At 43.7% G+C, this 12,365-nt stretch overlaps 1 protein-coding gene across 5 annotated transcripts in view; it reads right to left on the bottom strand.

Moving 5' to 3' along the window:
* CEP44 (centrosomal protein 44) overlaps positions 1 to 12,365 on the bottom strand; it is a 362,898-nt gene that overhangs the window by 109,053 nt on the left and 241,480 nt on the right. For all 5 annotated transcript variants that reach the window (XM_069631425.1, XM_069631427.1, XM_069631423.1 and 2 more), the window contains one exon: positions 2,440 to 2,515. In XM_069631425.1, the coding sequence (XP_069487526.1) occupies positions 2,440 to 2,515 (76 nt within the window). The remainder of the gene's footprint in view (positions 1 to 2,439; positions 2,516 to 12,365) is intronic.

Raw genomic sequence — 12,365 nt, 5'->3', positions numbered from 1 at the left:
TGGGCTCCCCAGCACCTAAGGGTCTGTATCTGCAAGCCTACAGTCCCTTCACTTATGAGCCACCCGCTGGCTGCGCATGTGAGTTAACTGCACTTCCCCCTTCCACTCCCCCCTGGCACTTCTCCCCTTCCGTCTTCACCGGCCTTGCACGATCTAAATGACACAAGGCCTATTAAGATCGTTATTTTGTCCCTTCACAATACGGCCCTCCCCACCCCCTGGCTTGTCACACCTAGAAACACTTGTGTACAGGCGAATTATAAATGCCATATCATATCACTACCTACTCATCTTGCATTTCTAAATCAGGACAGCCAGTCATATGCCATTCCCTAACATAACCCTTTCAGAGTCTTTCGACCTTTATAGCCGCAATTTACACTGTAACGCTAACTCACTGACCTGCTGCAAATGCTAGATTGCTACAGGGATTTTGAAACGATAATGGTTTCTGGGCTACGGTAAAACTGCTCCTGCGTTGCACCGTCATGCATACTTAAGGTACAATCCGCCGCAGCAGGCCTTTTAAAACAAGGTTTTTTTTCTCAGACTTCTCCAGGGTTTACAACATGAGGGCTCTCAGAGGGAAGGCATGGTACTGTTTTCCCTCACGGGGCTCTCTATAAAATGCCCCACTGCCATACACAGCAAGACATTGCAGCATTTTACACTTTTTTTGCCATGTTCAGCGTCCTTATGCTTGAAATAGAGAAAAGGTGTAAAACACTGAGGTACTGGGGAGTGCTGTGTGTTACTGCAGGCTGGGGAGGGAGCAGGGGGCCAGGGCCTAGTTCACAGCCCAAATGTGGCCCATGTATTTTCACAGGTTACCAAATTTGGTAGGGACCCCAAAATACTCACCCCATTCTTAACCTTTGACCTTACAAACTAAGACGACTGCTGCAACTACTGGACACCCGGTGAAGCCCTGCTGCAAGTCAGAATCGCCTGAAACTTCGATGACAGAGGAGATCTGCAAGGAATCTTCTTCCCTTGAGTTTGGTGGGAACAACCAGCTCGCCAAACACCAGACACCGGTCCTCATCCTGGTCGAATTTACTGTGCATCGCTGCAGTAGATCGGATAGCCAGGGGGAAGAGAACCAGTTTGGGTTTTAAGGAGCGCACCTTTTATTCATTGTTTTGCTCCGCTGCTGGCTTCTTCCCTGGGCAGCGCAGGACCCTCCAGCCGCCGTCCTTGTCACCACGACGGAAGCCTCAGGAACCGCGAGCCTGCAGGAACAACTGCCTCAGCAGCAGCATTCTTCTTGAAAGGTACTGTGCAAATTCAGTCCTTCGTTCCGTCCGACTGCGGTGAAAGCGCAGGAAGTCTTTCGCCTCTCCGAAAGTTTGTCTTTCTCTTCTCCTTTAAGTAACTTTTCCTCTGACCAACTTTGTTTTGAACTCTTGGCAAAGACTTAACCGCGAACTACTTTGAACTGTGTGATCCTCTGCAAAGACTCTGAACCATTAACATTGGCCCAGACATATTGACTTGAATCCTGGTTGTAGTAACCTTTTCTAGATTGCCCTGCCTATAACTTGTCGGTGCTATTGATTTTGGATAACCTTGTTTTTTCTCCCTTTTAAATAGCTGGAGTGCCATTTTGCTCACACTTCATTTTGAACTTGACTTGTCCAGAATTGACTGGGTTTTATTGTAGTATATTAAGACTGATTTTCTGCTGCTTTATGATAGTGAACTGTTTTATAAATGATGGTGTAAATAAATGTATATTCTTTTACTCAGAAACCTTGAATCAGTGTTTGTTTGAACCATAGTGATTGTTGTCCTTTGTGTAATCTCTTGTACTGCTCACTTTACACTTGAGATAGGTCTGGCTGCTCAGCCATCGCTACCATTTTACTGTGTAGTACAGGCGTGTACCAAAGGTGAAATTGTACTTACACTTGCAGTCTTAATTGTGTGTAGTGTTCCCAAAGGGTACTGCACATGATTCTGCCTAACAGCTGGACATCGGTGAACAAATCAGATCACTAGAAATCAAAGTCAAGTAAGGTATTTTATGGATTACAATTCAGTCTACAGTTAACGAAAGATAATACAGGGAAAACCGAAAAAATACCCTTTCATTCCATTTTTGTTATTAAAAACCAACAAGATATTACAGATTTCGTGTAATCAAGTTTTAAAGGAAAATAGAAATTTCGCGTGATAACCTCCCCTTCATGCAGCCACCCACCACACCAACTAGAAATTATTTTATCTCAGAACCACTGGAAAACTGGAAGCTGCGTTATGCAAACACTAACAGGGAAATGGCCACTTGTTAAACATTTCTTTGAGACGCCATCTTGAGGGGGTGTTCTCCACATAGCTAGGCAAATTGCAAATAAGTGAGCAAATTGCAAATAATTGAGCAAACAACTGCATGTTTGAGGCAATATTAGGAACGTGACATCTATTGCAAACACCTACCCGGAGAAATAGGATTCATGAGTCTACTGGATGTACGTTCTTCACTCATACTGTCGAACTCTGCAGACAAATCATTCTGAAAAGAAAGCGACATCTATGAAACAGCACACACAACGCCCTTTTGGCACAGCATTTATTACATCAGAGGTTAGGTCTCTTTGGTGGAGGGGAGTTATATGGAAAAGTATGGGAGGGACCAAATTAAGTTACTTGGTTTGTTTGTAGGCTATTCATTGTGCCGGAGCAGGGAGATATAGCAGATAACATAGCCTTTACGGTTTGATTTTGAGGAATATCGAACAGGTCGAGCAAACGTCGACTAGGAGCGAATATGATTAACCCTATTCGGAAACCCCATGGCTACATGAGGCAAACGCTGGGGTACCATGTTCGCGACAAGCTGCGCGCCACAAAGCTCAAACATAGACAGACTTCTCTAAACAGCATTCTTACATTCCCCTTTGGCGTGTTAGAAAGAGATGCATGCCTTCTCGCAGATCGTAATACAAGCGTAAGCAAGAAGCTTGATAGTATAGGATGCGGTGGAAAGAGGAACATCTTGGAAATCCAGAATACTAATCTGTGTGGTGGGATTCATAGTATAGGATGCGGTGGAAAGAGGAACATCTTGGAAATCCAGAATACTAATCTGTGTGGTGGGATTCACGAGTCATTGTAACCAATAACAGGTTATTCAAGGCAACATACTCTTCGAAATGATAAACCGCGGATTCGACTCCTTGAATTTGCACAGCAAACATTTAAAAAACACAACAGTGAAAAGGAATGTACCCTTTGCATTTACTATGGTATTTTGAACCCATTCCGAGTCACTTTTAAAACATAGAAAACCGTGTTTTGAGGATGAAAAAAGTGCGTTGAAGTTTGGGTCGCACAGATCTGTCTTAAATGTGGTTCGAAAGTGGACCTTTATTGACACTATTTAAAAAAAAACTTTGCAACATTTCCAACAGAAGAATGTACACTTGTACCTGAAATATGATGTCCTGGAGCTGTATTACAAACACCGGTTATCATCATCTTTAATGAGCCCCCATCATGAGGTCCTCCTACCTTGACCCTTAGCTCCCAACGTTGGCTGAATACATTAGGTAGCATACTACATGCCAACACACGTCATAACTCTGATACTTGTGAAACCAGATTTTAATCCTGGGTATCTGCACTGATTTTCATAAACACTAAGATCTCTGCCAATGTATCCCATAAAAAAAAGGTTTTAGCCAATGAACACTGCATAAAAAAACAATACTTTTAAAACTGCTTTTCCGAGGGCCTTTCCATAGGGAAACAAAGGACAGATCGTCAGCTTTAGCAAACATGTGAACAGACCACGGTCACTTTAAGGTCACATAGTGCAGGGTCACACATGTATAGCACTAGCAGTTGAAGTCATTTTTCTTTTAAGTTAATGCGAAATTGGCGAAGGTATTATGGATTCCATTCACTAAGGCCCAAGCCACTGCAGATTAGAGAGCTGAGCAGGGTGGGTTGTTCATGATCCAGCGGAATTAGCCACCTGTGTGGTACCTACAAGGAAACCAGTTTGGTAGAAGTTGACAAGTTTGTGAGCACCGATCGTGGGTTCTGCTCTGGGCCCAGGTCACAACAGACTGAGAACCTGCAGTTGTTGGGTACAAGCCCCACATCATATTCTCGAAGGAATCCAGAAGGGAGGCCCTACGGTCGTCATGTGGAATCAGTCAACCAGAGGATGCTAATAAACTGAAAGGAAGATGGTGGACAGTAGTTTTCAAAGCTCGCCATGAGGGTCAGCGTTGTGGTCCACCATGCAAGGGAGTCCAAATGATCGTTCACACAAGCTTTACACAACCACCAGGTCAATTTTATACTCTCACATAGACACCAATTACACATTCAGATGCCCAACCTCATCCGTGGTAGGATTATATGGGAAGAGTAGCAGCAGGAAGTTGTGGAAGATGGCATTTGAGGTATGGAGATCCAGGAGACATGGAGAGCACAGTAGAGCATGATGTAATGTAATGTGCCGTATTTATAGAGCATGGACTATGGCCAGAGGGCATCTAGCCGCTAAGAAAAACAGACAGACCCGATGAGCTACCATATTGTGTTAGAAAAGATGAGTCTCCATAGTTTAGATAACACTTGCCTCCTTTTCCTTGGCCAATTTAGACCTTTCACATTCCAAGTACTCAGACAGTAGCCCCATTTCAAATTACACCCTTATATTTTCAGTGTACCTTTCTACATTATACTCATATCCCAGTATAACCTTAACATATATTCATCAATATCACATTCGATTTCTCTGCATTTTGATAGTTCCATCATCAATTCTGGACCTTACATCATGATAGTGGAACAGAGTGTGACATATTGCATCCTCCCCCCAAAGACAAACACAAAGGCACCACACAAACATAAATAGATGTATTGTTTGAATGAAATCCAACTGATATTGGACTCAAATATTAGCCTATTATATACATAGCTAATACTATTCCCAACTATACTCCCAGAAACCTGCACCCCCTATCTTTGTACAATTCTTGCTCCAATTATTACTAATGGTAATCAACTATGTCACAATATCAATCTAGAAATTCCCACCATCCCATTATTGGCCCTTAACTAGTGTACATTTGTAATATAATTCAAACTTTAAGCTGTGCAAAACCTCAGAACACCCTTAAATCCCTTACAACATCCTACATAACTACATATTAACCAACCAACCAACATTAATTAACCATATATACATCTTACTTCCCTTCATTAGTTTTGACTATAACCGGAGATGTGCTTTCCTCATTGAGAACATTAACATATGAACCCTCAAGCAATCACCCTCTCAAAGTTAAACCCAGTACCTATGAATTCAATTAGTAACAAGTAGGCTATGTAAAGGAGCGACTACAAGTACAGAAAACATAAAATATCTAACCCAGCACTATCTTTTGTCTCCAAATGATAAGACCTCTACATTCTAACACTCACTACAACTTATTAGTCTAACACTAACACTCTTACAAGTAGAACATTATAATGATATGATATGTGATATGATATTTTATTTGTATCGCGCTCATACACATGTGTTTCAGAGCGCAACAAGGCAAGGGAGGGGAACAGTGGAGAACACAACGATCTTATCAGGCCCAGTGACATTGAGAACGCGCAAGTGCATGGGAAAGGGAAAGGGGAAAAGTGCATGGAAGGGGGAGAGTGGAGAGTGCGGGGCAGAGGAGAAACCGATAAATAATAATAAATAAAAATAAATAGATAATTGAGGCAATAAACATTGGTAGTGCAGCCAGCAAATGGCTAAAGGTCAACATATGTTCGTGTATGTATGAATTTCATGCATGTCGTGTACTTCATCTCTTCCTCTCAACACAAAACCAGCAAGGGCCATACTGCGCCAACCATAGCCCTGTAATCAACAATTGCAATACCACCAACCTCAAGGCAAGCTCAGGTGGCGTGGTACCATCATACTAAGAATTGGGAAATGCATTAACGAGTGCTAATCCAAAGGTCATAGTAGTCAGATAGTACCCTAAAATCAACAGGCAGCAAGCCATACATATGCACTCATGCAACCACGTAAGAAACATCAAAACAAGGTCAGCATCCATCCTAACGCTCACTTTAAGGACTTTAAGAACCTCACCCATGTGAAAAACTTTAAAGCATCTTGTAAGAACAAAAGGAAGCAGCTCCAGCAAGAGACATACTTCCACATAAACTATAAATGGACTATGGCAAGAAACAAGACAGTGTTATTCTCCTCAGAAAGCCGTAATATCAGGTCAGCAAGTCAGCCCATTTCGTTCTCAAAGACAGAGTGATAACATGCTGCTATCACTACACGGGCTTCTATGCAGTATTTAAAGCGTAAAATACAATACCACGGAGAGCGGATAACCATGTTTCAATCCAGTCCCAAATCAAATGCGTATGCCGTACGTCTCCACCATATGGAATCCGAGGGAGACGAAGTACAGGTGTCCAAGCTCCACTAAATCAGTCATGCAATGCCATCAGAGAACCCCACCCACTCTGACCACTGCATCTATTCCTCTACACTGACAGTGCCACCACAGGATACACTATGGATCTACCGGCTGATACCAAATTGTCCGGTTCCTGCGAGTCAAACAAGAGTTTCAGCCCCATGATAGGAGCTGGCTGCATTACTTGGTTCCACCAGTCTGTCCCAGACACATTTCAACCATTACTCAGATAAACAGGGAGCTCATCAAGTGTTATGCGTATGCTGCACATCACCAACACTTGGAGGGTTCTGGGGATCTGCTAACTAACTCAAAATACATGAAAATATTATTAAACTGTCATTCTTCGAAATCGAAGGGTGTGGGGATTTTGTTCCGAAGGGGTTTGAACATGTGTGTAGATAAAGTATGGACAAGAAAGTTCGTATTATACTGGTTGATTTAAAATATGAAGGTAAATTGTTCACAATTGGTTCTGTATACGGTCTGTGTGTTGTAGGTGGCACATTTTTGGAGTCCTTAGAAATGACGCTGCGTGACATTGGAGGTGAGTCTATTATCTTGGGAGGCGACTTTAATTGTGTATTCGATTACAAAATGGATAGATCAACATGTAATTTCACAGGACAAAAATAGAGTAAAGAGTAACAAGAATTTATGGATGTGTTTGACCTCGTGGATATTTGGAGGAATTTGCACTTAGGGGACAGGGATTTCTCCTTTTACTCTCTGGTGCATGATTCATATTCCAAACTTGATTATATTTTGGTATTAGATAAATTGGTTGAAGCAGTGATAGAGGGAAACATGGGGGAACGCAATCTTTCTGACCACTCGATGGGGGGGATTAAGTTGAACTTTAATACTGATAGGCAAGGAATTTACAGATAGCGGCTTAAATCCTTTATTCTAAAAGAGGTAAGCACTTCAAAAGCTTTGAGTGATTTCATAACAAATTACTTTAAGGAAAATAAAAGGATCCGCTGATAGTTTGGTGGTCTGGGACTCCTTTAAAGCTTCAATTAGGGGAGAGTTAATTAACTGGACTGCTAGGGCGAGGAAAACAGGAGAGGCAAGGATGAAAGAACTGGAGACAGAATTGGGAGACCTGCAAAGGAAGTATGCTCTGTCCAGAGATAAGGGAGATAGAGTTAATAGGTGTAGCGGTTAAGAAAAAAGAGATAGTGGAGTGTTTTCGGTCCATTTACGCCTTCTTATATACCGAAGAACTTACTCCGCAGATGCAGGAATTAGATAATTTTTATGAGAAGATTGACATCCTTGCTTTATCCAAGGAATGTAGGAATTGGGAAATCTGCATGTATGGATGGTCTGCCAGTCGAATTTTATAGATGTTTTGATGTACGATTGGCGCTAGAATTGTGTGAATTATATAATCGTTTTCTGATGGAGGGGACTTTGTGTCCCTCAATGAAGGAGGCTGTCATTACTGTAAACCCCAAGTCGGGGATGGATACAACCAAGTGTTGTAATTACCGCCCTATATCACTATTAAAATGTAGATATAAAGATTTTTACTAAGATATTGACAAATAGATTAGACACGTATATGGGAGAACCAATTGACAGATCGCAGGAAGGTTTTTTGAGGCAGCGATACGGATATGGTATTAGTACGCTTTTGGATATATTGGGCCTGCCGGATTCAGAGATTAAAGACATTTTGTTAATTTTTTTAGATGCCGAGAAGGCTTTTGATACGGTGAACTGGACCTTTCTAAATAAAACATTATTGAAAATGGGACTTGGCCCACTGTTTAATGCTATAGGGGCATTACAATCAGATATATCTGCTAGGGTTTGGGTAAATGAGGGATTTTCAGAATCATTTCAATTACATAGAAGTACGAGACAAGGTTGCCCATTATCTCCTTCTCTCTTTAATTTGGCACTGGAACCCCCATTGGCATATAATCGACAGAAGAACAAGTTACTTACCAACTGTAACGTTCTTTCGACTGTGTGTTCCTCCCACATATTCCTCATCTTATGATATTCGTTATCACCAGCTTTGCTGCTTCGGAAAACATTTTCGGCAGAGGGCGCTGTGCTCGAGGTCGTGGCGTCTATTGTCCCTCGACGGGCTCTGTTCTGTGTCTACGTCACTGCTGGTATAAATAGCTCGAGCTGCGCACGTTGGCTTCAGTTCTGTTTTTTCGAGGAAATACTCTTGGAACATCCAGGCGTGTCCTGTGACTGATAGGCCCATCGTGAGAGGAAAGTGTAAGAAAACGTAAACTGCACTGCGGGGTAGGCTGGGAGGGTCGATAAGGAATACGTGGGAGGAACATCCAGTTGAAAGAACGTTACAGTAAGTAACTTGTTCTTCAAATGGATTGTGTCCTCCCAAGTATTCCTCATCTTGTGATAGACTTCCATAGCAGTGGTCAATTTGGAGGTGGGAGTGCTAGTTATTGTTTTCATGGATGGAATGAAGTACCGCCCTGGCAAATAAACCCTCATTGGAGGAGGCGGCATCTAAGCAGTAATGCTTGATTAAGGTATGCATGGATGCCCATGTTGCAGCCAAGCAAAATATCTTTTGCAGGGACTCCCCTCTTCAAAGCCGCAGAAGTAGCCATTCCCCTAGTGGAATGACTTTGTAGCCCATACGGTGGGTCTTTTCCAGCTAATCTGTAGCATTCAAATATAGCCAGAATGATCCAGCGGGATATAGTTTGTTTTGTCAATGCTAACCCCAATTTACGACCTGTATAACCCACGAAGAGTTGGTCGTCTTGACGTAATTTTGACATTCTTGAAATGTAAAAACTGAGGGCCCTCTTGGGGTCCAGTCTATGCAATCTCTCTTTGCCCAAATGAAGAGGAGGATATAATGTTGGTAAAATAATTTTGTGTGACAAATGGAAGTTAGAAACTTTCGTTGAGAAAGATGGTTTAACTTTAAGAACTACCTTGTCCTTGTAAAAGATGGTATATGGAGGTTTACATAAGAGAGCCTGTCGTTTAATAACCCTGCTGGCTGATGTTAATGCCACAAGAAGGACAGTTTTCAGTGTTAGAAGCCTCAATGGACAGGCATGCAGAGGCTCAAATGGTATACAAGTTAGAAATGTAAAAACAAAGTTTAAATCCCAAGGTGGGACATGACACAGTACTGGTGGATATACATTGGTAAGTCCTTTCAGGAACTGAATGATTAATGGAATTTTAAAGTAAGAAACCTCTTCCGAGGAGCGCTTGAAAATGGACAGCGCAGCAAGATATCCTTTAGTTGTTCCGATCTGGAGCCCCAGATTGGCTAGATTCAATAGGAAAGAAAGCACCATTGGGGTGCCACATTGAAAAGGGTCCACATCTTTATCTTTGCACCACTTACTGAACTTGTTCCAACGAGACCGGTACAAGGATTTCGTTGCTGGCCTTCTGGCCGAAAGCAAAATCTCCATTACGTCATCCGGAAGATCCCAATCCTTGTATCTCAACCTCTCAGAAACCATGCGTGAAGGTTGAGTGTCTTGACCTCTGGATGGAGAACCCGACCTTCCTCTTGTGAGAGAAGATCCTCTCTTTGTGGAAGACGTATTGGAGGACAGATGGACATGTCCAGAAGGTCCGGGTACCACGTTCTCCTGGCCCAATCCGGGGCAATTAGGATCATGGTTTTCCTGAACTTTCTCAACCTCCGGATTACTTGAGGAATCACAGGGACTGGAGGAAACGCATACAGTAGGGGGAAATCCCAGTCCACCACAAACGCCTCTCCTAGAGCTCCTCTCGGGGGAAATTCCCTTGAGCAATAATGTTCGCACTTCTGGTTTACCGTGGTCGCAAACAGATCCACTTGAGGGGTTCCCCAAAGGGCGAAGATCTCCAGAAGGACTTCCTGAGGTAACTCCCACTTGTGGGAGACTGTGCTCTGCCTGCTCAGAGTGTCTGCCGCTGTGTTATGCTCTCCGGCTAGGTGAACTGTCGATAGAGATTCCCTCCCGTATTGGCCAGAACCGGAGCTGCATTGCTTCTCTGCACAGTGGTAGTGACCCTACACCTCCTTTTGTTGAGGTAGTACATGGCCACTGTGTTGTCCGTCATTAGCAGGACATTCTTTCCCTGTACAGAGGGCAGGAAAGCCTTCAGCGCTAGTCTGATTGCCCTCAGCTCCAACAGGTTGATGTGTAATTTGGACTCCTATGGAGACTAACGACCGCTGATTGTCAGATCATTGGTATGAACTCCCCACCCCGTGAATGAGGAGTCTGTTACTACTGTTATCTCCGGCATTGGCTGCCAAAAGGATTCTCCTTTGAGGATGTTGTTGCAAGCCCACCATAGTAGATCCTGAGCAACTGCGCTCGGGATTTACAGAAGATCCAACATACTCCCTGAGAACTGGGACCACTGAGTCCTGAGGGCCCATTGAAATGATCTCATTCTCAATCTGGCCTCTGGCACCAGAAAAATGCAGGATGCCATGAGGCCGAGCAAACTCAGAAAATCGAAGGCCGGTAGATGCTGGGCTTTCTGGAATTTTGTTACCATCTGCAGAATGTGGAGAGCTCTTATCTCGGGAGGCGAGGCTTTGCCCGAGGAAGTGTCCAAGACTGCTCCAATAAACTGGAGTTTTTGGGATGGTATCATGTGGGACTTCTTGAAATTGAGGGAGAAGCCCAGATTGTGAAGGAAGCGACAGGTGATCGACAGATGTTTTTGAGCTTGTTCGGGAGAACGTGCTCTGATCAACCAGTCGTCCAGGTAGGGGTAGACGTGAATCCCTCCCTCTCCTGAGACTTGTTGCCACTACCGCCATCAGCTTGGTGAAAACCCTTGGGGCGGAGGTCAGCCAGAATGCCAAAACTCTAAACTGATAGTGAGAACTGCCAACCGCGAACCTCGGGTACTTTCTGTGCTTGAGATGGATCGGCACATGAAAGTAAGCATCCTGAAGGTCCAATGATACCAACCAGTCTTGGAGTTGGAGAACCTGAAGGATCTGAGAAAGTGTTACCATCTTGAACTTGTCCTTCCTGAGGAATTTGTTCAGGTTTCTTAAATCCAAGATGGGTCTCAATCCTCGGTCCTTCTTTGGGATGAGAAAATAAGGCAAGTACCAACCCTTGTTCCTCTCCGCCGCATGTACATGTTCTATTGCACCTTTCTCTAGCAGGGTTAACATTTCCTGCAAAAGGAGCGGGTCTGGAATTTTGGCAGAGTTGGCTCCCGGTGGATGATCGCAAGGCCTTTTTAGGAAGGGAAGGCAGTAACCTTGAGCTACTGTTTCCAGTGCCCAAGCATCTGAACTAATGCCCGCCATTTTTTCAGATGCTGAGAAATTCTGCCTCCCACTGGTGTTTTGTAAGATAAGGCCTCAGAGTGATTTGGAGGCGGCTGCAGGAGCGGCTGAGGGTAAAGATGCCGTTCCTGAAGATGGCTTTGTAGTCTTTCCTCATCTACCACTAGTGACATTTCTTTTGCCCCTTTGAAAAGCCTGTCCTCTTCCTCTACCAAAAGAAGAGTACCACCGAAAAGGACAACACCTCCAGGAAGATGAGCCCGAATAGGGTTTCTGAGGTTGTTGCATGGAGGCACTAAGGCATTTAGCTGCCGCTTTTGAGGTCTGTAGTTTTTCTAGACTCTCATCAGCCTTACTACCAAACAGCCTCGAGCCATCAAAAGGCATGTTGAGAAGCCTGCCTGCACATCTGGTGCAAAACCCGACTTTCCCAACCACGCAAATCTGCGTAGCACTGTGCTTGATGCCATGGATCTGCTAATACTATCAGGAGAATCCAGTCCAGACTGGAAACATTGCCCCATTGCCTCCTTCCCGCCTTTGACTATATTCAGGAAGACTTCTCTTTCCTCACCTTCCGGAATATGTTCAGCCGCCGCCAAAATGCATTCCCACAGGGTATGTGTGAACCT

The sequence above is a fragment of the Ambystoma mexicanum genome, chromosome 6q, assembly GCF_040938575.1.
Source record: "Ambystoma mexicanum isolate Mex_15411 chromosome 6q, UKY_AmexF1_1, whole genome shotgun sequence".
Classification (NCBI taxonomy): Eukaryota; Metazoa; Chordata; class Amphibia; order Caudata; family Ambystomatidae; genus Ambystoma; species Ambystoma mexicanum.
This window is presented reverse-complemented; position numbering and strand designations above follow the sequence as displayed.